General features: G+C 34.4%; 3 protein-coding genes across 3 annotated transcripts; 1 reads left to right on the forward strand and 2 right to left on the reverse strand.

Annotated features, from left to right (window-relative positions):
* On the forward strand, positions 1 to 1684 carry LOC148767365 (uncharacterized). Its single transcript, XM_088824809.1, has 2 exons — positions 1 to 131; positions 461 to 1684. The coding sequence occupies exons 1-2, from the start codon at positions 105 to 107 to the stop codon at positions 1202 to 1204; spliced, it is 771 nt and encodes a 256-aa protein (XP_088680935.1). The 5' UTR covers positions 1 to 104; the 3' UTR covers positions 1205 to 1684.
* Positions 1685 to 20422: 18738 nt separating this feature from the next.
* On the reverse strand, positions 20423 to 20824 carry LOC105966475 (LOB domain-containing protein 7). Its single transcript, XM_012991034.2, has one exon. It carries the CDS (start codon positions 20822 to 20824, stop codon positions 20423 to 20425), a length of 402 nt encoding a protein of 133 aa, XP_012846488.2.
* Positions 20825 to 22476: 1652 nt separating this feature from the next.
* LOC105958357 (LOB domain-containing protein 7) lies at positions 22477 to 22878 on the reverse strand. Its single transcript, XM_012982365.2, has one exon. The coding sequence runs from the start codon at positions 22876 to 22878 to the stop codon at positions 22477 to 22479; it is 402 nt and encodes a 133-aa protein (XP_012837819.2).
* Between the last annotated feature and the right edge of the window lie 2434 nt (positions 22879 to 25312).

A 25312-nucleotide genomic window follows, 5' to 3' on the forward strand; every position in this document is an offset into this window, starting at 1 on the left:
ACACTTTAACCTTTTACAAAATCCTCTCAACCTCCAAATATTTCGACTTTCGTAGATCGTGATTTGTTTTCGTAGAAATGAGTTAAAACCCAACGATTATCAAGATGGCCAACATCGATCCCGTAAATGAGGTAAAAAAATACGTTTTAGTGTGATTTTTTTCGATTTTCAGTCGTTTCGTGTAGAATATCACGAAATTATTCAAGTCATTTCGTGGTGTTTTGCACGAAATGAACACTTTATTCGTGTTTTCCAGTCATTTCGTGTACAATACTACGAAATGATACCTATTATTTCGTGTAAAGTCACACGAAATATCAGTAAAACTATTTTGTTATTTATTTCGTGCAGTACTATACGAAATGTATGCATATACTTCGTGTAATTTTACACGAAATACCTAGTATTGTTATTAATTTTTTTTGTGCAAGTATCTAACCTTTTTTTTGTATTTACGCAGCCATATGACGACAATTTGTATTTTGATCCCTCGGTTTTGGATAAAAAGGAATATGAAGATTTCTCTCACTTCTTCCAAGTTGATATTGTGTTCGGCAGTAGGGAAGAATTAATCAACTGGGCGAAAGAAACTGCAGTTAGTCATTGTCACCGTTTGATTTGTCAGTCTAGAAGGGAGAATGCACAGTACATGACGTGTGACAAATACGGACATGGCCGACAAACGAATATCGATGTGGAAGATCCTAGAAACTCAGGAACAAAAAAATGTGGTTGTCCGTTCAAATTGATTGGCAAAAGGTCAAGGTTTGATGAATTATGGCGGTTGACTGTCAGCGATGGCAGGCATAGTCATCGTCCGACTTTGTTTCCTCACGGACAAGGTACGACTAGTCGTATAACTCCACAACAGAAAGCAAGAATTAAAGAATTGCGAAATTCTCACGTGAAGCCAATGCTGATCATGGATAGACTGAGAAAAGATGATCCGACGATACAAACCTCTATGAAGCATGTTTACAATGAGTTGGCCAAGATTAAATCTGAGGAAATGGAGGGCATGACTGTTATTCAGTTTATGATGCATAACTTTCAAAAAGGAGAGTATCGATATTGGCATCGCGTCGATAGTGAAACGAGCAACACGATTACAGATATTATGTTTGCATGTCCCGAATCTATTAAGTTATTACGGTTGTTCCCGTATGTTATATTGATGGACTGCACATACAAAACCAATAAGTAAGTAAAAATTACGATTGTTCAAATTATGATTATTGTGTTTTAATGTCTTGTATTGTTTAAATATGTAAAAACAACATTGTTGTAGGTATGGAATGCCTCTTTTGGAAATAATTGGGATAACTCCAGTTGGGAGGAATTATACAATTGCTGTTGCATTTATGTCGCATGAAGATGCAGACACCTACGAGTGGACTTTGAATTGTTTGAAAGAGTTGCTAGATGGTGTCGAACCTGATGCGATCTTGACAGACAGAGAGTTGGGTCTTTTGAAAGCACTGCCAAATGTCTTCCCATTTTCGTATCATATGTTGTGTATATTCCATATAAACAGAAATGTTGAGGCAAATGCGACGAAATTTATGGGAGGCAACAAGGACCAAGGTCTAATATTCCGACGTGTGCTGTGGGCTAAGCTGGTGAAATCAGAAACCGAAGAAGAGTATCATTACAATTACAATGAAATTGTTGGACGGTATGCAGGGTATCCTCGGCTGATACAGTATTTGAATGATACGTGGTTGATATACAAGGAGAAGTTTGTTCGTGCCTATACTCGCAATGTGTATCATTTTGGCAACACGAGCACCAACAGGTATTACATGTTTTAGTTATTTAAATGATAAAAGATATTATATAAAAATAATATTTATTTTGTAATTTGATTGTCGTTGTATGCTCTGATTGTTGTTGTAATTGGATAGGGTGGAGAGCGCTCATTCTTCAGCGAAGGGTTGGTTAAATGCTTCGACCGGAGGTCTGGATAACGTGCAAGGCAAACTTCGGGACCAAGTTTATATCCAAATTAGTGAGCTGAAGTGCGATTTTTCATTATCATCCAAGATAAGGAAGCATACTGCAGCATGGCCGTGTTTTCAGGGTTTGATTTGTTATGTTACGCATCTGGCATTAGAGAAATTGGATGAAGAGATGGAGTCCCCGGCGATGCAAGATCCGAGTATTTGCACACACTATCTTTGGAATACTCATGGGCTCCCATGCGCGTGCAAAATTGTGCAGAAAATGGAAGATAATGACACGTTCGTTATTTCAGACTTGCATCCATTCTGGAGTACCGTGGCAGTTGAGCCTTCGGAGCTACCTGAGTATCAAGTAAACCGCGAGGAGATTGTGGATAGACAGATTGATGACCTGAATTGCAATTTGAAGAAGATGAATTACACGAGTAAGATAAATGCCGTGGCCTCATTGCGTGGCATCGTTTATCCGTCTACGTCGCATCTGTCCGAGCCATCATTTGTTAAGACCAAAGGACGACCAAAGAATAACTCGACAAAGAGAGACCCTTCTGGATGGCAGTATCATATTGATGATGAGACAATTAAGTCGTCTTGTGGTTCCAAGGGTCGCCAAACCTCATCTGGTGCAAAGATTCCTAAAACAAAGGTTGAGAGAAGCACTGATGGAACGCCTCAATCGAAGATGAAAGGTCGTGGTTCTCGTATTCCCACACAAGAATCTGCTGCCCCTACAATACCTGCACATGAAGGAATCGACTTTTATTCTTTCGTGCCCAGATTTATGGTCCGTCTTATTCAAGATTATGTTAACATGATGGCGGATGGCAACTGTGGGTACCGGTGCGTTGCTCAAGCCGTGTACGGGGATCAAGAAAGATGGCCGCAAGTGAGAGGGGAGTTGCTTATTGAGTTATACGAGCATGCTAGTGTCTACACGGCGATGTTTGGCAGTACCGGATACGTTGAGGTCATACGCAAGTGTGACTGGACCTCAGGGCCTTGTCCACAAGCTTATTGGATGGACATGAATGAAATGGGATTGGCCATTGCTACCAGATACAATGCATTAGTGGTACTTTTGACTCAAGTAGGGAGTATGACTTACCTTCCTATGTTTGGCAGTGGTCACTTATCATGTATGATTGTTGTGTCATTGCACAACAATCATTTCATGTTTGTTAATTTGGTCGCAAATAGTCCACTACCACCAATCCATCCGGCATGGGTACACCATAGAGCTAAAAACTTGAGGCACTTACTCAAAACGTACAAACCCCGACTACTCTTGTACGAACAATTAAAGTCTGGTCGGTAGTTCAATTTGTAGTTGTATCTGAAATCTAGTTAAATTTTATTCGTATTTGAAATTTAGATCAATTTGTAGTTGTATTTGAATTCTAGTTCAATTTGTAGTTGTATTTGAATTCTAGTTCAATTTGTAGTTGCATTTGAATTCTAGTTCAATTTGTATTTGTATTTGAATTTTTAGGTCAATTTTGTATTTGAAATTTAGATCAATTTGTAGTTGTATTTGAATTCTAGTTCAATTTGTAGTTGTATTTGAATTTTTGTGTCAATTTTGTATTTGAAATTTAGATCAATTTGTAGTTGTATTTGAATTCTAGTTCAATTTGTATTTGTATTTGAATTGTTATGTCAATTTGAGTGTCTGAAATAAATTGGTTAGTTAAAAAATAAATCAATTAGTTATTTCGTACTGAATTTCCCGAAATGTCACTTCATATTTCGTGGAAAAATCTACGAAATATGGTCTTCCATTTCGTAGAAAACTCCACGAAATATGGTCTTCAATTTCGTATAAAACGCCACGAAATATGGTCTTCCATTTCGTGTACGTTTACACGAAATACACGATTTTGTTTTAATCGAACAGTTTCGTCCTTCGTGTTCTATAACAATAAACACCGCTATTTCGTGTGAAAAGACACGAAATTATTGAGTGGATTTCGTGTAATAATACACGAAATAGCGGGCGAATTTGGTTTTTTTTTAGGAAAGTTACAAATGAAATAAATCGCACTGCAAGCCGGTAAAAACCGCCCTATGAATAGCATTTCAGTTAGTATATACAGCAAACGAAAATATGTCAAGCAATATTTAAAGGCAACGAATATATGCAAGACTAAAATTATTAAGTGTAAGTCCTTACTTGATGCAAGACCAAAATATAAATAAACTTACTAAGAGCAAGACTGAAAATTACAAATATAACCTCAATATTGATTTTGATACTTTTCATTCAAAGTAGACATAATTACTATTGCAAGACCAAAAAGAAAATAAAAAGTAAATAACAAGAAAATAAAATAAAAATAAAAATAAAGAAGGAATTGAAAAAGGAGAGAGAGGGATGCAGTAGGGGAAGAAGACAAGAACACAAGACGAGAAGAATTGTCGCCGCCCATCCGCTGCCGAAGAATTGTCGCCGCCCATCCGCCGCCGAAGAATTGCCGCCGCCCAACCGTGGGTGCTTGAAAAGGAAGAGAAGAAGAATATGAAGGAAGGAGGAAAGAAGAAGGAGAAGAAGAAGAAGAAGAAGAAGAAGAAGAAGAAGAAGAAGAAGAAGAAGAAGAAGAAGAAGAAGAAGAAGAAAATTCGACCTGTACATGTTGATTTTTTGGTGAAAAAACGACATTTAAATGTCGATTTTTTGGCAAAAATCTAGATTTTGATTTTTGGGCGAAAAATCGACATGTAGATGTCGATTTTTGTCACAAAAATCGACATCTAGAGTTGATGTCGATTTTTTATTAAAAAATCAACATCTAAATGTCGAATTTTGTGACAAAATTCGACATGTCAATGTCGAATTTTGACTGTGCGAATTTTCGTTTTGAAAACTTAAAAATCGATCACCTTACTATAAAAATAGATTCATTCATAGTTTGTTTTCTATTTTTTTTCATAGAATTCTCCATATTGATTTCTTGTGACACCATAATGTTATCATTTGCATGTTTTAGTAAGATTTGATGGTTTTGGGTGTTGAGGATTTTTGGAGAAGAAGAAGAATTTTTTTTTAAGAATTTGTGTGAAATGGGTTTGTGAGGAAGATGAAATGGGTTTTGCTTGTGTGGTCTTGCACAAGGGAAGTTGTGGAATTTTGTAACAGTAGATTTTGCATTTTAGTAAGGGTATAATAGTGTTTTAGTAATTCATTTGGTGAAAAATTAGATTTAGTCTTCCACTAAGTAATTTTGCGATTGCATATAGTCGCTGCCATATTTAAAAGCAATATCAAAATTTTTAAAAAAATATATATTTATATAATTGTAACAATACAATCTTTATTTAGTTTCATTAGTTGTAAAATAATGTAAACGCAAAACAAACTTAGCGATTCCTTTAGAATTAACGGATAACGGATAAACGAACACGTCAACCACGAAAAAAATAAATTAAAAATCAACGGATCAGATTACATTAAGGGCGAATGGCAAAAAGGCGCATCACATGGGACTGAAATGCATTTTGGTCAACAAAAAAAAGTCTCTCAATTAAACCCATCCCCATGTCTTTAGTCTAAAATACCCTCCATATTATAATTCTTATCAATTCCATCAATTATGTTCTAACTTCCTTAATATTACACATTGACCCGGATTTAAACAAATATATCACCTTAACCCCCAATTTTTTTTTTCAGAAAATAATTTTTTTTCTGAAATTTTTTTTTCCAGCCAGATTCCGGCGTTGATTTTTTTTTTCTTTTTTTTTTTTCAGAAAACTTATTTTTTCCTGAAATTTTTTCTGGCCGGTCAACCACCGTTGAGCGCCGGTCTCCGGCGTTGATTTTTTTTTTCTTAGAAAAAAATATTTTAATTTATATTACTATATTGGCTACTAAATTACTGTCTACGACAGTAATATTTTTCCGGGACATTAATATTTTTCCGGGACAGTAATATTATAAATATTATTTTCCTGAACAGTAATATTATTAATATTATTGTCTAAGACAGTTAAATTACTGTTGGAGACGGTAATTTAGGAGCCAAGACAGTAATATTAATTTAAGAAAAAAAACTAAAAAAAAAAGTCAATTAACAGTTAAATTATTGTCTCCGACAGTTAAATAACTGTTGGAGACAGTAATTTAGCAACGAATACAGTAATATTAATTAAAAATATTTTTTTTAAGAATAAAAAAGTCAATTAACTGTTAAATTATTATCTCCAATAGTTAAATAACTGCCGGAGATAGTAATTTCGCAGCCAAGACAGTTATATTAATTAAAATATTTTCTTAAGAAAAAACAAAATTATAAAAAAAAAAAGTCAACGCCGGAGACCGTGGTCAACGGCAGTTGACCGGCTGGAAAAAAAAAATTTGGGGAAAAAAAGTTTATCAAAAGAAAAAAAAACAAAAAAGGTCAACGCCGGAGACCGGCGGTCTCCGTTGGTGGCGGTTCAAAATTGGTGTCAAAATTGAAATTAGTATTAAAATTGGTTAATTGATGAAATTGGGCTAAATTGGGGTGTAAATCATGAAATTGGATTTGAATTGGGTTTCAAAGAATTAGGGGTAATTTTGGTATGTATAAAGGGATTTTTCTTATTTGCAAATAAGTTTGAATAGGCAGGATTTATTTGAAAGACAAAAAAATTGGATGTTCCTCTTTTAATTAAGTGCCCTTGTTATTGGCCTATTTGCCATTTACCCTTTTTAATTATACACGTGAACGAACGCAACTCGATTTAATATAAATATCTCGGCCGAGGATTTTCAATTACAAATATGTATTAATACATTATCGTCCTACGCACTATAAATACATGTTCGACCAGCCTAGGTCTAGTACAAAATTTTATTTTACCAAAACACATTCACGGTTGATCGGGTTGCCATCCACGAGTCGACGGGCCGGCCCGATTATCCGCTCATTTACAAATGTGAATTTTTTGGCAGACAATTTCGAGCTCTTTCTCATTCTTTTCAACCTCGAAACCAAGCTTTCTCGCCACTGAAAAGTGGTCGTGCATGGGATGTTCTAATCTCATTCTCGCCTTCATAATAAGGCTCTCAATCGTTGTGTTCCTTTCTTCTTCCTCTACCGATTTTAGTATTTTCAACGTGTTTTGCATCCCGAAAAGATGGTACACGTTTTCAAAATCGTTAGATCTTTCCGCCGCGAAATACTTGGCGAGCGTGCAGTTTTGGTCGCATTTTCTGCGTTGGTGCTTGCATGCAGTGCACGCTTTTTGGACTACCGGAACTGCGTTCGTCATTTATATTAATTATAGAAAACAATTAAGTATATATTTTGTATTTATCTTTTCGCTTGTGTGATACGAAGAAGACGAAGGCGAAGGGCGAATAATTTATAATGAAGACGCGGTGACTACGTCATCATGGAATGAATCCTGCGTTTTCTTTTCTTTATTTTTGTTTTTTGAAATAGCAGCATAAGTTTAATTGCTGTTGAATTTGATTTGTGCATAGTAGGAATTAGGAAGAATATCCAAAAAAAAAATTTATGAATATAATTTGTAATAGAAGATTGCAAATTGCATTGTTTGAATTTTTCTACCATATTTGTGTAACTTTTTTTTTATACTAATTTTTTCGAAATTTAGAATTATTTGGTGATTTTGGAACCATTATAAATGAAAATGTTCATCGTTAGAGTATTGTTCGATTGTTGCTATTAAGTTGTCGATGACTAAATAATAGGAGTTATAATCGGTTGACATAATATATAATCAAGATAGCTCGAGTCAGCAATTAAAAACTCAAACTAGTAAACAATTAATGTTAATATCCAATAAAATTAGTAGCTATACGAAATTAAATTTTCACGTAGTTAATAAAACGAAAAATATGAATTATTGCTAAAAATATTACAAATGAGCTTATTGTTAAATTAGAGGCGTTATTGAAATATCACATCTAAAATCAAAGTACTAACTAATTAATTATCAAGTAGGGGAATGTCTTGCTGTGATTTCTACGACTAGATTCGGGATTTTTCGAGCTTCGTGTTTAAAAGATTTTCTAGTTAATTATGACACGGTTCCAATCTTTTAATTTGTAGCTATAGGATATTAAATTTTCACATAGTTAATAAAACGAAAAATACGAATTATCGCTAAAAATATTACGCACAAGCTTCTGATTATTGTTAAATTAGAGGCGTTATTGAAAATCACATCTAATTTTAAATTAAAGTACTAACTAATTAATTGTCAAGTAGGGGAATGTCTTACTTTGATTCTACGGCTAGATTCAGGATTTTTCGAGCTTCGAGTTTAAACCATTATTCTAGTTAATTATGGAACGGTTGCAATCTTTTTATTTCCTTAATTCATTTTATAAATTAATTGTCAAAGTTTATCTAAAATTTCATATTACAAGTTTAAAAAAAATATCCAAATAACAAAAAAAAAAAATTACAAACTTAAAAAAAATTATTTGCAAGCTTAAACTTTTACCTTATATATAAAATAAAAATTGAAAATCAGATTTAAGAAAATATATTATTAAGTAATATTTATATAACCATTTTTTGTTTATAATGGAAAAACTACTTTACATTAGCTATGGTGGGTCGGACTGAGTACGGAACCGTGTCTTCGATAGGGGTGTCAAAAGAATATTCAGTATGCTATAAGCAGGGCTGGCCCAAGCCCAAGGCGAGTGAGTGTAGAGCCTTCAATTGTGCTAAAATATATATATGACTATGTACAAATGTTTTCAAGAATTATTTTTAGCTCAGTTGGCAAAAGCATAAAATATATGTTCGACCCTGGAAACATACAAACTGATCTCAATTTTTTTTTTCTTTTTTCGTCCCTGGAAACGTACAAACTGATCTCGAGATCGCCATCGTTGAGAGTCTTAATTATTTGCAAGTTGTCCCCTTCAAAGATTACCGATTGCCATCCGGCCAAGATAGTTGCTTCCTTTGCCGCGCAGGCCTCACCTTCCACTGGTAGGATCTTGCCTGTGAACGAACGGAATCTCCATCCAAGGCACTGGCCGCTGCTGTCCCGAGCAATTGCTGCTACCATGTACCGGTCTTGTCCTTGTGGAAGCTTTTTTTTTTGGGAAATGAGGGATAACCCCTTAGTTTTGAAAATATATATGTATAGGTCCTATTGATTTTTCTTTCTTAGTTAAAAACTCAAATTCTAATCTTAATTTGACAGACCCCCCTGAACAAATTGAAATACCCGTTTTAATCTTTTAATTAATATTCAAACCCTAACCCTCCTAATCTTTTCTCCCACCCCAGTCCCACATCTCTCAGCCGTCATTCTTCTCTCCTCTCTCTTTTTCCCCCTTTCTCTTTCTCTAACTATTTGCCCACAGCCATTTCCCCTCTCTCTCTCTCTCTTTTTCTCCCTCTCTCTCTAACTATCAGCCCTACGCCGCCGCTCCCCTTACCTCCATGCGCCGCCACCGTTGCTCCCCTACCTCATTGCGCCGCCGCCGCTCTCCTCACCTCCTTGCGCCGCCGCCTTTGCCTCCCCCACCTCCTTGTGCCGTCGCCGCCGCTCTCCTCACCTCTTTGCGCCGCAGCCGTCGCTCCTCTCACCTCCTTGCGCCGTCGTCGCCGCCGCTCCCCCCCTTCTTGCACCGCAGTCGCTGCTCCTCCCACAGCCTTGCGCCGCCGTTCCTTTTCCCGTGTTCGATGCTAATCGCCGCCTTGAATCACCCGTCCAAATCGTATAGACTCGATGATGCCAAAAACATGATGGATGAATTAAGGTTTGTTTGTTTTAAATTCGTTTTAAATCTCATTCTTCGTTTGATGAAACGGTTACGTTATTGTTTTAGTTTCTTCTCTTTTTTTGGTTGAGGGAGTGCTCAAATCAAATCTCATATTTTTTATTAAAAAAAAAAACATTAGATCTACTATGTTTTTTAAGATTTGTGAACAAGTAATATTAAAATATTTTTCTTTGGATTAATTTGATTTTTTATTTTGTTTTGATTTTTATGTTGTTCATTTTTGTTATAAATCATATATCTTTTACTTTTCGTATTTATTTGAAGATGATCCGAAATGCCTCAAGTGTGAGTACTCTGTTTGCCTGTAATAGAAACTTAATTAGTAGCGATTACTTAGATATGTGATTTGAGTCAGGTGAATATACAGTTATATGTAGTCATATAGAGTCATATATGTAGTCATGTATAGTCATGGATACATATAACTATACATGACTATAGAACTTGGGTCAGGAATATACAGTTATATACAGGTGAAACGGTTTCTACGTTATTGTTTTCGTTTCTTCTCTTTCTTTGGTTGAAGGAGGGCTCAAATCAAATCTACTGTTTTTTTATCAAAAAAATATTAGATCTACTATGCTTTTTAAGATCTGTGAACAGTTAATATTAAAATATTTTTCTTTGGATTAATTTGATTTTTTAATTGGTTTGATTCTTATGTTATTCATTTTTGTTATAAATTGTGTCTTTTATTTTTTGTATTTATTTGAAGATGATCTGAAATGCCTCAAGTGTGAGAGTTTTGTTTGCCTGTAGTAGAAACTTAATCGGTAGTGGTTACTTAGACGGGTGATTTTGGTCAGGTGAATATGCAGTTATATATAGTCATATACAGTCATATATGTAGTCATGTATAGTCATAGATACATATAACTATACATGACTATAGAACTTGTAGTATAATCATTTGTAGTCGATTACAGTACAGTAAATTTATCAAAAAAAATCATGTTTTTTTTGTATTTTTCATTTAATATAACTCGCATGTTCCATTTTTCTCTTTAACTTGTATTTTTTTGTCACAGGGTCTGCTTTGTATAACATTATGAGATGCAAAGAATAAGACGCAGAGAAGTGCCATGTGAAGTTGCATTCATGCTACAAGACTCCAGACTTATGTCACTTATATAACTATTGATAATTGTAGATAACTATAATCACGTGTAGTAACATATAGGTATATGTATGCTATGCGCTTTTTAATGTATAGTAATGCATGTTCATGTTTTGAAGATTATATGCACGTAATTGTGTTTTTTTTTTTGGGTTAGTTGATTTATAATATCAAGATTAAAATTGTGAATTTTGTTGTTGGTGTAGCTTAATTTTGGGATAAAAGACATTACATGATTACATATAACTATACATGACTGTGGTATACTATAGTTAGGTGTAGTATACTATAGTCATGTATAGTCAATTTCAGTAGTCAATTTCAGTACAGTAAATTTATCCAGAAAAATTAAAAATGAAATATTAAAAAATTAAAAAACAAAAAATTAAAAAAATTAAAAAAAATTAAAAAAATTAAAAAATTAAAAAAATAAAAAAATATTAAAAATATTAAAAATATTAAAAATATTAAAAATATTAAAAAAAATTAAAAATATATAAAATAAATACAAAAGAGGTTACGTATAAAAAATAATAATAATAAAAAAAACATTTATATTTTTTATTTAAAAAAAATCTATAAAATTTTTAAATACAGGCCCAAAAATGCTAAACACAGTTGGGCATTATACTGAATGAAGAGGCAAAAATCTGAATGCAGTTGGGCAAATATTGCACTTAAGGGCACAATAGTACTTTTGCCTCTCCAGGGGGTTATCTCAAAGGAAGAATTTTAGGGGTGGACTTATCCCTATATATTTTGCATTCTAGGGATGTATATCAAATGGACCCTTTTTTTTCGTCCAAAAATGGCTAAATTTCCAAAAATGGATAAAAAGTACAAAACGTAAAATTATATATTCATTGAATAAAATTTTATTTCGCAACCTTATCACAATATTTATATATATAAATGTTATAAAAGAATGTAAACAAACTTAGCAATTTCCATCGAAAAATAACGGATACCGGATAATTAGAACACGTTAACCACGAAAACATAAAAACTAACGAATCGGATTATATTAAAAAGGTAAAAATCATTCAATTAATTATACACGTGACGTAACTCGATTTAATGTAAATATCTCGACCGAGGATTTTCCATTACAAAATCGTATCAATACACAATCACCCTACGCACTATAAATACTCGTTCGAGCATCCTACGTCTAATCTAAGTTTTTATTTTTCTAAAACACATTCACGGTTGATCGGGCCGCCCTTCACGAGTCGACGGGCTGGCCCGATTATCCGCTCCTTTACATATGTGATTTTTTTGGCGGACAATTTCAAGCTCTTTCTCCGCCTTTTCAATTTCGAAACTAAGCTTTCTCGCCACCGAAAAGTGACCGTGCACCGGATATTCCAATCTCATTCTCGCCTCCATAATAAGGCTCTCAATAGTTGTATCTCTTTCGTCTTCGTCCACAGATTTCAGTATTTTCATCATGTTTTGCATCCCGCCGGGAAATACTTCGCCAGCGCGCAGTTTTGATCGCATTTTCTGCGCTGGTGCTTGCGTACAACGCAAGCTTTATAGACTGTTGGACCTGCGTTCGCCATTATATTACATATAAATATAAATATTAATTATATTAGAGCCCAAATGAATGTCGGCTAATTGATCTTCAGATGCCACATGGGTAACACGTAAAGCTCCATTTTGTACTTGATCCCGAATAAAATGATAATCAATTGCCACATGCTTCATCCGTGAATGGAAGATAGGATTAGAACAAAGATGAGTTGCACCAATATTGTCACAATAAATAACGGGTGCAGAAGGAATATGAATGCCAAGTTCGGTTAGAAGAGAGCAAACCCAAAGTAACTCCGCAGACGTAGCGGCAACAGCTCGGTACTCAGCTTCCGTGGAGGAACGTGCAACTGTTCGTTGTTTCTTGGAAGACCAAGATATTGGATTCCGTCCGAGGTAGACAATGTAAGCACTAGTGGAGGTGTAGTCATCCTTGTTTCCGGCCCAATCAGCATCCGAGAAGGCATGAAGAGACAAAGTTGTATGACGATACAGTTGAATACCATGATCAATTGTGCCAGAAAGATAACGAAGTAAACGTTTGACTGCAGACCAATGATCAGTAGTAGGCCGATGCATGAATTGAGACAACTTATTAACAGCATAAGCAATATCAAGACGTGTGAGGCACAAGTGTTGAAGACTTCCAACTACTGCTCTGTATTCATAAGGGTCTTGCAAAACAGTTCCAGAAAGAGCAGTAAGTGTTGGCTCAGTAGCAATTGGAGTAGTGACAGATTTGGCCCCAAACATATTTGTTCGAGCTAGGAGATCTGTGATATACTTCCGCTGGGAGAGAAACAATCCAGTTGAAGTCGTGGTTACTTCTACGCCAAGAAAGTACGTCAAATCTCCAAGATCTTTTATGGAAAATCTTTGGCCAAGGAGATCAATAAAGTGTTGAACTGCAACAGTATTGCATCCAGTAATAATAATGTCATCAACATATACAAGAAGATAGATGAGATTACCATTATTGTTGAAGACAAAGAGTGATGTGTCTGAATGAGAGTTTGTAAACCCCGAGGTGACAAGAAATTGTCGTAGCTCATGGTACCATGCACGTGGTGCTTGTTTAAGACCATATATAGCTTTCCTCAACTTGCAAACATGTGTGGGTTGATCACGATCATGAAATCCCGGTGGTTGGGCCATGAAGACATTTTCAGATAGATGACCTTGTAAAAAGGCATTATTCACATCAAGTTGACGAAGAGACCAACCTCGAGAAACAGCAAGACTTAGAACCAACCGAATAGTTGTAGGTTTGACAACCGGACTGAATGTGTCATGATAATCAATACCAGGACGTTGATGGAACCCTTTCGCAACCAATCGTGCTTTGTACCTGTCAATTGAGCCATCAGGTAAACGTTTAATTTTAAAAATCCATTTACAACCGACAAGATTTTGTGATGAGTTAGGTGGGACAAGCTCCCATGTTCCATTCCGCACAAGAGCATCATACTCCTCGGACATAGCCTGACGCCATTTTGGATCTTTGAGAGCTTGGGTCAATGTTTGTGGTTCAAGGTGATGGGTTGAGGTGACGGTGGCAGTTAGATTGAGTTTTTGGGTAGGTTTATGGATGCGGTTTTTAGCACGGGTGGCCATGGTGTGGTTGTTGGTGAGTTTGTTTTGAGGTAAGGTATAAGGTGGTGGATTAGATGCGTGACTGTTGGTGGGTTCATTTTGAGGTAAGGTAGTATGCAATGGGTGGGGTGGGTGGTTGTTGGTGGGTTGATTTTGTGGTAAGGTAGTATGGGATGTATTGGGTGGGTGATTGGTGATGTCAAAGAAAGCATTTTGTTGATCATGTGTTGGAACTGAGACGGAGGGCAGAACTGTAGATGGCGTGTTGAGTGACCCAGTCGTAATTGGGAGAAATGTTGCCGGTGGTACCCAATCTGAGAGTGTTTCTGGCTGTGGACGAGGGAGATTAACGTGCATGGATTTGAAAGGAAAGACCGACTCTACAAACTTGACATGGCGGGATGTATATATTTTGGAGGTGGACGGATCAAGACAAAGATAGGCACTTTGGGTGATAGAATACCCGACAAACACACATGGAATTGACCGAGACTCGAGTTTGTTGCTCGTGTAGGGACGAAGCCATGGATAACATAAACAACCAAAGATGCGGAGTTTTGTATAGTTTGGTGAGCAACCAAAAAGAGATTCGTAAGGAGATGAAAGAGAAAGGGTTGGAGTGGGCATTCGATTAATGAGGTATACAACAGTTGCAAAAGCATAGTTCCAATATGTGAGAGGGAGGGATGCGTGAGTAAGGAGAGAAAGACCTGTTTCAACAATATGCCTGTGGCGACGTTCAGAGATACCATTATGCTCGGGTGTACGCGGCGGAGAAGTGAGATGAGAAATTCCATGAAGTGAAAGAAATTGATCTAATGCCTTATACTCCCCACCATTGTCTGAGTAGAGAGTCGTAATGGATTGTTTGAAATGATTTTCGACAAGTGGTTTAAAATGTAGAAAAACATCACATACTTGAGATTTTTTCTTTAGGGGGTAAAACCATATGTAACGTGTAAAATGGTCAACAAAAATGACATAATACTTGAAATCATCAATCGAGTAAGTGGGGGAGGTCCAAACATCCGAAAATATTATTTGTAACGGGCGAGAAGAAGTAATTGTAGATGTAGAAAAGGGAAGTTTGTGACTTTTATTGCTTAAACATGCATTGCAATGAGTGTTTTCAGACATGGAATAAGGTAATGAGGATGTTGACAGAATATGTCGAACAATAGATGAGGATGGATGTCCTAATCTAGAATGCCACTCGGTGGTACTGATTTTGATACTGGAAAAGGCAACTAATGGTGGAGATGATCTTAAGGAGGAACTTGGCCACTCATAAACGCCATCTTTAGTGTTTCCCGTCAAAAGAATTGCCCCCGTATTCAGTTCCTTCACATGAAAAATAGTGGGTAAGAATTCAATAGATACATGATTAGTATTGCAAAATTGATAAATGGAGATAAGGTTCTTTTTAATGTTTGGTACACAAAGGATATTTTGTAAATTAAAGGTACGAGTGGAGGTAGGAAGAGTGGTGGAACCGGTATGGGTAATACGAAGACCCGAGCCATCGCCGATCATAACGTCGTCAGAGCCTGCATAAGGAGTGTGAAGCGAAAGATTATTCAGATCTGCGGTTACATGGTGGGATGCTCCACTGTCAAGAAGCCATGTGGGAGTGTTGGTGGTCTCGACAGAGGCAAAGTGTGCCCGTGGTTGCCATGGAGAATTGGGACGGGAAGCCTGTGGTCGTGGTGCAGACTGAGTCGGAGAGGCTTGTGCATTGACAAGTCGGTACATAGAGCATCGTTTGACGGTGTGACCTTGAGTACCACATCCTTGACAATGGCCAAGATAAGGACGAGGTGATCGATCATTGCGAGAGGTATTGGATTGGTGTCCTTGATTGTGAAATGCAGTCGAAGGGGGACGCCATGACTGATTTTTACGCTGATGGATAGGGTTGGCGGTCATCGGAAGTAGTGATTGTGGTGCGTGTAGATGTTGCAGAGACGCCTCTTTGTTGATGAGTTTCTCGTGAATTTCATCAAAAGTGATTGATGATTCACGGGCATTGACTGCATCGGCAATTCCTTTATAATCTTCGCCAAGTCCATCAAGAATCTTATCAATGAGATCTTCTTCGTCAATGGGTTTTCCGAGAAGAGCAAGTTCGTCTGCCCGATTCTTGATAAATTGCATATATTCGGAGATCGTCTTAGAACCCTTGACACAATTCTTTAATTGATCTTTGATTTGTTTGATACGACCACGTGATGGTTTGGCATATGTGTTAGCCAAGGTGGTCCATGCCTCGTGAGAGGTGACGGTACGAGCAAGGAGGGGTTGAATAGGGAGAGAGACTGAGCCAAGAAGTGCACTAAAGAGAAGACGATCTTGACGCTTCCATGTTTTGTAGGCTGGATTTGGAGTGGAAGCGGCACCCGTGGTAAGTATTGTTGTGGGCATTTGAAGAGAACCATCAAGAAATCCGTAGAGATCATATCCTTCAAATAGACTTTGGATTTGAAGGCTCCACGTAATGTAGTTGGTAGAGGTTAGTTTTGTGATATTTGTGATGTTTATGGAGACAAGAGAGTTGTTTGAGTCGGGTGTAGATAAAGTGGTTGCGGATGTGCTATCGGTAGCCATTGTGGTGCAAGAAGATGAACAAAGGAAAAAAAAAAAATTGAAAAGGAGGTCAGGAACGTATTGGCTTTGATACCATAAGCTCTGATACCATAACAAAGATGTGTGTAATGGCTTGCCTTTTATTCATCACAGTAGAAAGTTTATATACAGGCTTGGATGATTTCTCAATCTTAGCTAATTACAAGATTTGCTATTAATGTAAATTACAAGATATACGTGATTGCTAGTCAATCAAATATTCTAAGACTAATTTCTAGCTATCACCCTAAATTATGAAATATAATATTAATTATGATTAACTACAAAGATATACAATTAATTCCTCTAATAGTTTTCTTGTATTTGCTTTGTTGCTTATGTGAGACGAACTGAAGAAGAAGACGAAGGGTTGAATAATTTATAGTGAAGATGTGGGTGGATTACGTCATCATATGAGGAATCCTGGTTTTGGTTTTCTTGTATTTTTGTTTTAAAAATAGCTGCATGAGTTTAATTGCTGTTGGATTTTAATTTGTGCATTGTGGGAAATGGTCATTAAAATAATTACTAACAAAAATAATGATACTGAAATGTAATAATGTATATTAACCTTTTTCCTTAATCAGTAGACTATGAACGAAATTGTAAATAGAAGATTCCAAATATTAATGCTTAAATTTGCTACTATATTTGTGTACCTAGCTTATTAGTTTGGGGCTATATGACAAACACCCCTCATTCAATTTGTACTTAATGATAAATCCATTTTTATTAATTGATATTTGTTATAAACCCAATTGACATGAATTATTCAAAATACCCCCATTTCCTATGAAGGAAAATTAATTAACTTTTTTAAATATGCTAATCCCCTTTAATATCTCCCACATTACGTCATTTCAAATTCTATTTTTTCTTTTCTTTTCTTTTCTTTTTAATGGTTTTCTTTTATTTTGTAAAATTTTTTTCGGTTTTTTAAATTTAAATTATTTTTTTCTTGTTTATATTTCATGTTTTTTATTGAATTTTAAAAAAATAGTTTTATTTTTATTTTCATTTTTAATAGTTTTTTTTCTTCTTAATTTCGGTTTTTTTAAATGATTTTTCTTTAATTTTTTTCCCACTTTTCTTGAATAAATTATATTTTTTTTAATTATTTTTTCATTAATTTTTGTAATTCGATTAATTTTTATTATTTTAATATTTAAAAAAACATCCAACCGATTTATCAAAGTGTAATCCACTATAAACTTCGAAATCCGCTATAACTTTGAAAACCACTCTATGAAAACATCTATAAACATGAAAACCACTATGCATAAAATAGCTATATAAACATGAAAACCACTATATATACACAATTATATTATACATATCGAAAACCACTATGAATTCTAACAAAAAAACATCAAAATTCTGTGAAAAAGAAGCTATAAACCCACTATAAAAGACACCATCTTCTCTCCAATGAACCCCATCTTCTCTCCAATGAACCCTAGAGCATAGTCCGTGTAATCATCTGCTTCTCGTTATTTGAAACGTAAACCACTATTAGAAACGTAAACCACTACTATGTCCAAGAAAAAAGTGCAAGACCAATTATATTACGAAAAATTAACGTAATCCACTTTAATAATAACATAATCAACAACAAAGTTGTCAAAATACACTAAAAACATACGTAAATCCATTACTAACACAACTAAAAAAAAACATATTCACTATTCAAAAATCAGCTATTTAAAACGTAAGTCACTACTATATCCAGGAAAAAATGCAAGATCAGCACACCACCACCAACAAGGCCGACGAGGGTCACTGTATCAATCTGATCAAGAAAAAAATTAATTTATAAGAATTAATGGTCTTTTTCACAATATCGTTATCAAATAGGAACCTTCCCCACAAAGTCTAAAACCATTGAATAAAGATGATTGAAGCGAAAAAAAAATATTTACCTTTTTCTACCACCCATATAAATCGTTCGGCAACGGTGAAGAGAGAGAAAATAGAGGTGGGGGTTGGGGCCGGCGACGGGCGGGGGCTGGGCGGCGTCGGGCAGCGGTTGGGGCGGCGCCGGGAGGTGGCTCGGGCAGCGCCTAGGGCGGCGCTGGGAGGTGACTCGGGCGTCGGCTGGGGCGTTGCCGGGTGGGGTTTGGGGCAGCGCCGGTGAGGAGAGAAGAAGAGGTGAGAAGTAGATCGTGAATAGAAAAGAAAAAAGAAAAGAAAAAAAAATAGAGAGAAAAAAAAGGGCGAGATTTGTGGGTGAGATTGAGAATGTGATATTAATGGAACAGATATTACGTATATTTATATTCAACCCAAACATATATAATTGTGATAATTAATTAATTTTGATAAGGTAAGGGCATAATTGTGATAATTAATTAATTTTTATTAATAAAAGATGTTTTGGATTTATTTTAAAAATAAGAAATAAATTTGGGCTTCTTGTAATTGGACTTTTGTGATGAGGGGGTTTTGTGAAATAATCCCTATTAGTTTACTAGTTCCGAATGTTGGAATTATTTGATGATTTGTTATTTTTATTATTAAGCCATCAATTGATTGACTAAATAGTAGGAGTTAGAAATAATCCGTTCAATCGGGTTTATTGAGACATTAAACGCCATGAATACACCGGATCGTTTTTAACCATTGATGTGGTGGTATAACTTCTCACTAAGCACGCATATACATGAGCTTGTGTGATTATGTGCAAATTATAATTAATTAATTATCTGATGTAATTCACCGAGTGTAGCATCAATTAAACCGTATGTTCGATTACAAAATTCAAGATAACTCAAACGCACAATTAAAAACTCAAACTCGCGAACAAATGCTACTGACCAATAAAACAACTTATCCCTAAAAATATACTACATATTAGTGTATGTTTATTGTCAAATTAAATTAGATGTGCATGCTATTGAAACATGACATTTAGCATCGAAATTTTGGCAGTTTTAGTACTAGATCTAATACAATGAAACAAACTTTTGATTCTAGTATATACATATTTTCAAATTTTCATTTTTTTTTCTTCCGTTCATGAATTACATTTACGACACCAACATTACCATGCATTTTATCATGCCGATTTCGATCCAAAATTTCTAATTTTAGAATATAAAAGTTTCATTTCAAATTTTGAAATTTCGATTACATAATTCTCAGGATTTTTTTTTTTAAATTGAATCGGTAGTAGTTTTTTCATCTAAAAATAAAGCCTATTAATTATTATAACAATCAATTTTATTTTATAATTATTGCTACTTTTTAATTAATTAATAAATATAGATTTATTAGTAAAAAATGTACACAAATATAGTAGAGAAGATTAACAATAGATAAATAAATTATGTACGAGCAATATTTAAAAGCAATATCAAATTAAAAATAAGATTAATAGAAAAGAGAAGCTGTATTTTCACTAAGCCGGGTGAAGGATTAAAATATCCAAATAAATTTTAAAAACAAAACTTTACCATTATATATTATTCCATCGAATAAAATTTTCTTTCACAATGTTTTATATAATTGTAACAATACGATCTTTATAATGCTGTAAAATAATGTAAACAAAAAACAAACATAGCAATTCCGTTCGTCGAAAATTAACGGATAACGAATAAACGAACACGTGAACCACGGAAACAATTAATAAAAATCAATGGATCGGATTAAATTAAAAACGTGAAAAAATCTTCAATTAATCATACGGGTGACGTAAGTCGATTTAATGTAAATATCTCGGCCGAGGATTTTCCATTACAAAAAATGAATTAATACTTTGTCGTCCTATGCAGTATAAATACACGTTCGAGCAGCCTAAGTCTAATACAAAATTTTATTTTACCAAAAACACATTCACTGTTGATCGGACTGCCCTCCACGAGTCGACGGGCCGGCCCGATTATCCGCTCCTTTACATATGTGAATTTTTTGGCGGACAATTTCGAGCTCTTTCTCGGTCTTTTCAATCTCGATGCTAAGCTTTCTCGCTACTGAAAAGTGGCCGTGCACGGGATGTTCTAATCTCATTTTCGCCTCCATAATAAGGCTCTCAATCGTTGCGTCCCTTTCTTCTTCCTCCACCGATTTTAGTATTTTCAACGTGTTTTGCATCCCGAAAAGATGGTACACGTTTTCAAAATCGTCGGATCTTTCTGCTGGGAAATACTTGGCGAGTACGCAGTTTTGATCGCATTTTCTGCGTTGGTGCTTGCATGCAGCGCAAGGCTTTTGGGCTACCGGAAATGCGTTCGCCATTTATATTAATTATAGAAAAAAATTAAGTATATATCTTGTATTTATCTTTTCGCTTGTGTGATACGAAGAAGACGAAGGCGAAGGGCGAATAATTTATAGTGAGACGCGGTGATTACGTCATCATGAAAAGAATCCTGCATTTTCTTTTCTTGATTTTTGTTTTTTGAAATAGCAGCATAAGTTTAATTGCTGTTGGATTTGATTTGTGCATAGTAGAAATTAGGAAATATTCATTAAAAGAATATCCAAAAAAACTTATGAACATAATTTGTAGTAGAAGATTGCAAATTGCATTGCTTGAATTTTTCTACCATATTTGTATGTGTACCTTTTTATTTATACTAATTTTTTGAAATTTTAGAATTGTTTAAATGAAAACGTTCGTCATTAGATTATTGTTCGATTGCTACTACTAAATAATAGGAGTTATAAACGGTTGACATAATATATAATCAAGATAGCTCGACTCCAGCAATTAAAAGCTCAAACTCGTAAACAAATGCTAAGATCCAATAAAATTTGTAGCTATAGGATATTAAATTTTCACATAGTTAATAAAACGAAAAATACGAATTATCGCTAAAAATATTACGAACGAGCTTCTGATTATTGTTAAATTAGAGGCGTTATTGAACATCACATCTAATTTCAAATTAAAGTACTAACTAATGAACTAATTAATTGTCTAGTAGGGGAATGTCTTACTGAGATTTCTACGGCTAGATTCGGAATTTTTTCGAGCTTCGAGTTTAAATGATTATTCTAGTTAATTATGACACGGTTCTAATCTTTTATTGCCTTAATTCATTTTTTTTTTAATTTGACTAACAAAGTTTAACTAAAATTTCATATTATAAGTTTAAAAAAATTCCAAATAACAAAAAACGTTTAAAAAACTTAAAAAAAAAATTATTTGCACGCTTAAACTTGTAGTCTTATGTATAAAACAAAAATTGAAAATCAGATTTAAGAAAACATAGTACTAAGTAATATTTATATAACAATTTTTTTTATAATGGACAAACTACTTTACCGTAGCTATGGTGGGTCGAGCTGAGTACGGAACGTGTCTACGGTAGGCGTGTTAAGAGAATATTCAATTGTGCTAACTTATATATATGACTATATATGTACAAATGTTTTCCAGAACTATTTTTAGCATAGTTGGCAAAAGCATAAAATATATGGAGTAGGTAACATGTTAGACCCTGGAAACATACAATCTGATATCAATTTTTTTTTTCTTTTTTCGTCCAAAAATGGCTAAATTTCCAAAAATGGATAAAAAGTTTAAAACGTAAGATTATATATTCATTGAATCAAATTTTATTTCGCAACCTTATCACAATATTTATATATATAAATGTTATAAAAGAATGTGAACAAACATAACAATATCCATCGAAAAATAACGGATAATCAAAACACGTCAACCACGAAAACATAAAAATAATGGATCGGATCGGATTAAATTAAAAAGGTAAAAGCCATTCAATTAATTATAAACGTGACGTAAGTCGATTTAATGTAAATATCTCGACCGAGGATTTTTCATTACGAAAATGTATCAATACACAATCATCCTACGCACTATAAGTACTCGTTCGAACATCTTACGTCCAATATAAGTTTTTTATTTTTCTAAAACATATTCACGGTTGATCGGGCTGCCCTCCACGGGTCGACGGGCCGGCCCGATTATCCGCTCCTTTACATATGTGAATCTTTTGGCGGACAATTTCAAGCTCTTTCTCCGCCTTTTCAATCTCGATACTAAGCTTTCTCGCCACCGAAAAGTGGCCGTGCACCGGATATTCCAATCTCATTCTCGCCTCCATAATAAGGCTCTCAATGGCGGCATCTCTTTCATTTTCGTCCACCGATTTCAGTATTTTCTGCGTGTTCTGGATGCCGAAAAGGTGGTACACGTTTTCGTAATCGTCGGATTTTTCCGCCGGGAAATACTTCGCCAGCGCGCAATTTTGATCGCATTTTCTACGGTGGTGCTTGCATGCAGCGCAAGCTTTGTAGACTGATGGACCTGCGTTAGCCATTATATTATATATAAATATATGAATTATATTAAATCCCAATTGGATGTTTTCTTCTATTTTCTGTGTTGCTGTGTGAGATGAATTGAAGAAGAAGACGAAAGGTGAATAATTTATAGTGAAGATGTGGGTGGATTACGTCATCATGTAAAGAATCATGGTTTTGATTTTCTTGATTTTTTGTTTTTAAAATAGCTGCATAAGTTTAATTGCAGTTGGATTTTAATTTGTGCATTGTGAGAAATGGTCATTAAAATAATTGCTAACGAAAATAATGATACTGGAATGTAATATATATTAACCTTCTTCCTTAATCAATAGAGTATGAACGAAATTGTAAATAGAAGATTCCAAATTGCAATGCTTAAATTTTCTACTATATTTGTGTATCTTATTTGATGATTTGTTATTTTTATTATTAAGCCATCAATTGATTGACTAAATAGTAGGAGTTATAAGTAGTTTGTTCGATCGGAGTCATCGAGACGTTATACCCGATGGAACACACCGGGTGATTTTTAACCATTGATATAGTGAAATAATTTTTTACTAAGCACGCATATTTACATGGGCGCATGTGATTATATGCTGATCGACGATTAATAATCATTGGATGTCGCATTAGAAAAACCGTCTCTTTCAGTTAAAAAAAATTCAAAACTCGAAAACAAATGCTATTACCCTATAAATTAAAGTTAGTGGCTATCGGAGATTAATGTTATAGGTAGTTAATAAAAAGGAAAAATAAAAGGACTTATCCCTACAATACTACAAAGTATATGTTTATTGTCAAATTAGAGATGCATAGCATCGAAATTTTGGCAGTTTTAATACTAGATATAATACAATGAAACAAACTTTAATTTTAGTATATATATATTTCAATTCAACTTTAATTTTCAAAATATAATTTATTTTTTTCTAGTATACATGAATGACATTTACGACACCAACATTATCATGCATTTTATCGTGCCGATTTCGACAAAAAAATTCTGATTTCAAAATATAAAAGTTTCATTTCAATTTTTGAAATTTCGATTACATAATATTCAGGATTTTAAATAAATATATGAATCTGCAGTAGTTTTTTCATTTAAAGAAAAAAAAATGATTTTTTTCTCCCTGAAAATGGTAAACTTTGATCCCTCGTCTAATTTTCACATCTAAACAATATCGAAAACAAATTTTTTTTGTAAAATCAAAGCAAATATGGTAGAGGGTTTTTTAATTTTTTTTTAATAATTAATATCAATCGATTTGTTAGTAAAAATTTATACACAAATATAGCAGAGAAAATCTTCCATGGCAATCTTCTATAGCAAAGTCCATTCATTGAAAATTAACAGAAAAAACTAACGGATAAAAAACCATATCAATTTTACACGTGACATAATTCGATATTCAATGTAAAGATCACGACAGAAGATTCTCCATTAATAAATTGCACTACATCATCTACTATAAATACACGTTTCTGCAGTCTATCTCTAATACCTAGCTAGAGCTAATGCAAATCCACATGTAACCGCTTTTTTTGGGTTGATGAATTCCGATTCCGGTTTGATCGGGCCGCTCTTTCCGGGCTAGCCCGATGAGCCCGGAACTTCAAAATTGGCCATGTACCGGATTTCGACTCCAAAATAATGCTCTCAATAGTCATATTTCGTTCTTCTTCATCCATTTATATATTTTAATATTATATATATTGATCGTGTGTTTAGTTACAGTGTGTTTAGTTACGAATACAAAATAATTTGTGGGCATTCTTCTGCCATTTCTAATGGAAAATATTTCTTTATGAATTCGGGCCACTAAATAAGACTCTCAACAATTTTATCACCCATATAAATTGAAGTAGAAGTTGTTGAGAGCCTTATTTTGGAGGCCGGAATTAATGAAAGAAAACCGAGGTCCTGTCTGTTATGAAATATTATCGACCTAGAAATATACGTAAGTTTTGTTAAATAACTTATCAGTTTATATAGTGTTATACTAGGGCCCATTTGGTTGGGATAGTATCAATGATTAACTAAATAGTTGGATTTTGTTTGATGTTTGGTATCCCAAATAACTTATCGGGTTGACCCGCAAATATTATGTTATCATGGATTATCTTGCCTTTTAAGCATATTTTTTGTTGGACATTCCAAATTTCAATAAAACAATGGGATCGTTACAAATAAGCCCATCAATGGGTACTTATTCATATAGAGATCCAGACAAAAAACTCATTACCAATAAATCCACACATGGTCCAGATTTTTGTAAATGACTAAAATAGCCCCTCATACTGTAATATTCTCCAATTTCATCCTTAACTTAATTTAACTTCAATTTGACCCCAAATTTCACAAATTATTCAATTTTGACCCATAACTTTTTTTTTTCAAAAAAAAAAAGAAAATCAAAAAAAACAATTTCCCGCCGGATTCCG

The sequence above is a fragment of the Erythranthe guttata genome, chromosome 10 (assembly GCF_056151865.1).
Source record: "Erythranthe guttata isolate IM_541 chromosome 10, IM_541, whole genome shotgun sequence".
Taxonomy (NCBI): domain Eukaryota; kingdom Viridiplantae; phylum Streptophyta; class Magnoliopsida; order Lamiales; family Phrymaceae; genus Erythranthe; species Erythranthe guttata.

Excerpts from the sequence above, each read along its gene's own strand:
- LOC148767365 (XM_088824809.1), top strand. The coding sequence starts at position 105 with ATGGCCAACATCGATCCCGTAAATGAG. Across the intron at positions 132-460 it reads ACATCGATCCCGTAAATGAG|CCATATGACGACAATTTGTA; the intron begins GTAAAAAAATAC and ends GTATTTACGCAG.
- LOC105966475 (XM_012991034.2), bottom strand. The coding sequence starts at position 20,824 with ATGGCGAACGCATTTCCGGTAGCCCAAAAGCCTTGCGCTGCATGCAAG.
- LOC105958357 (XM_012982365.2), bottom strand. The coding sequence starts at position 22,878 with ATGGCTAACGCAGGTCCATCAGTCTACAAAGCTTGCGCTGCATGCAAG.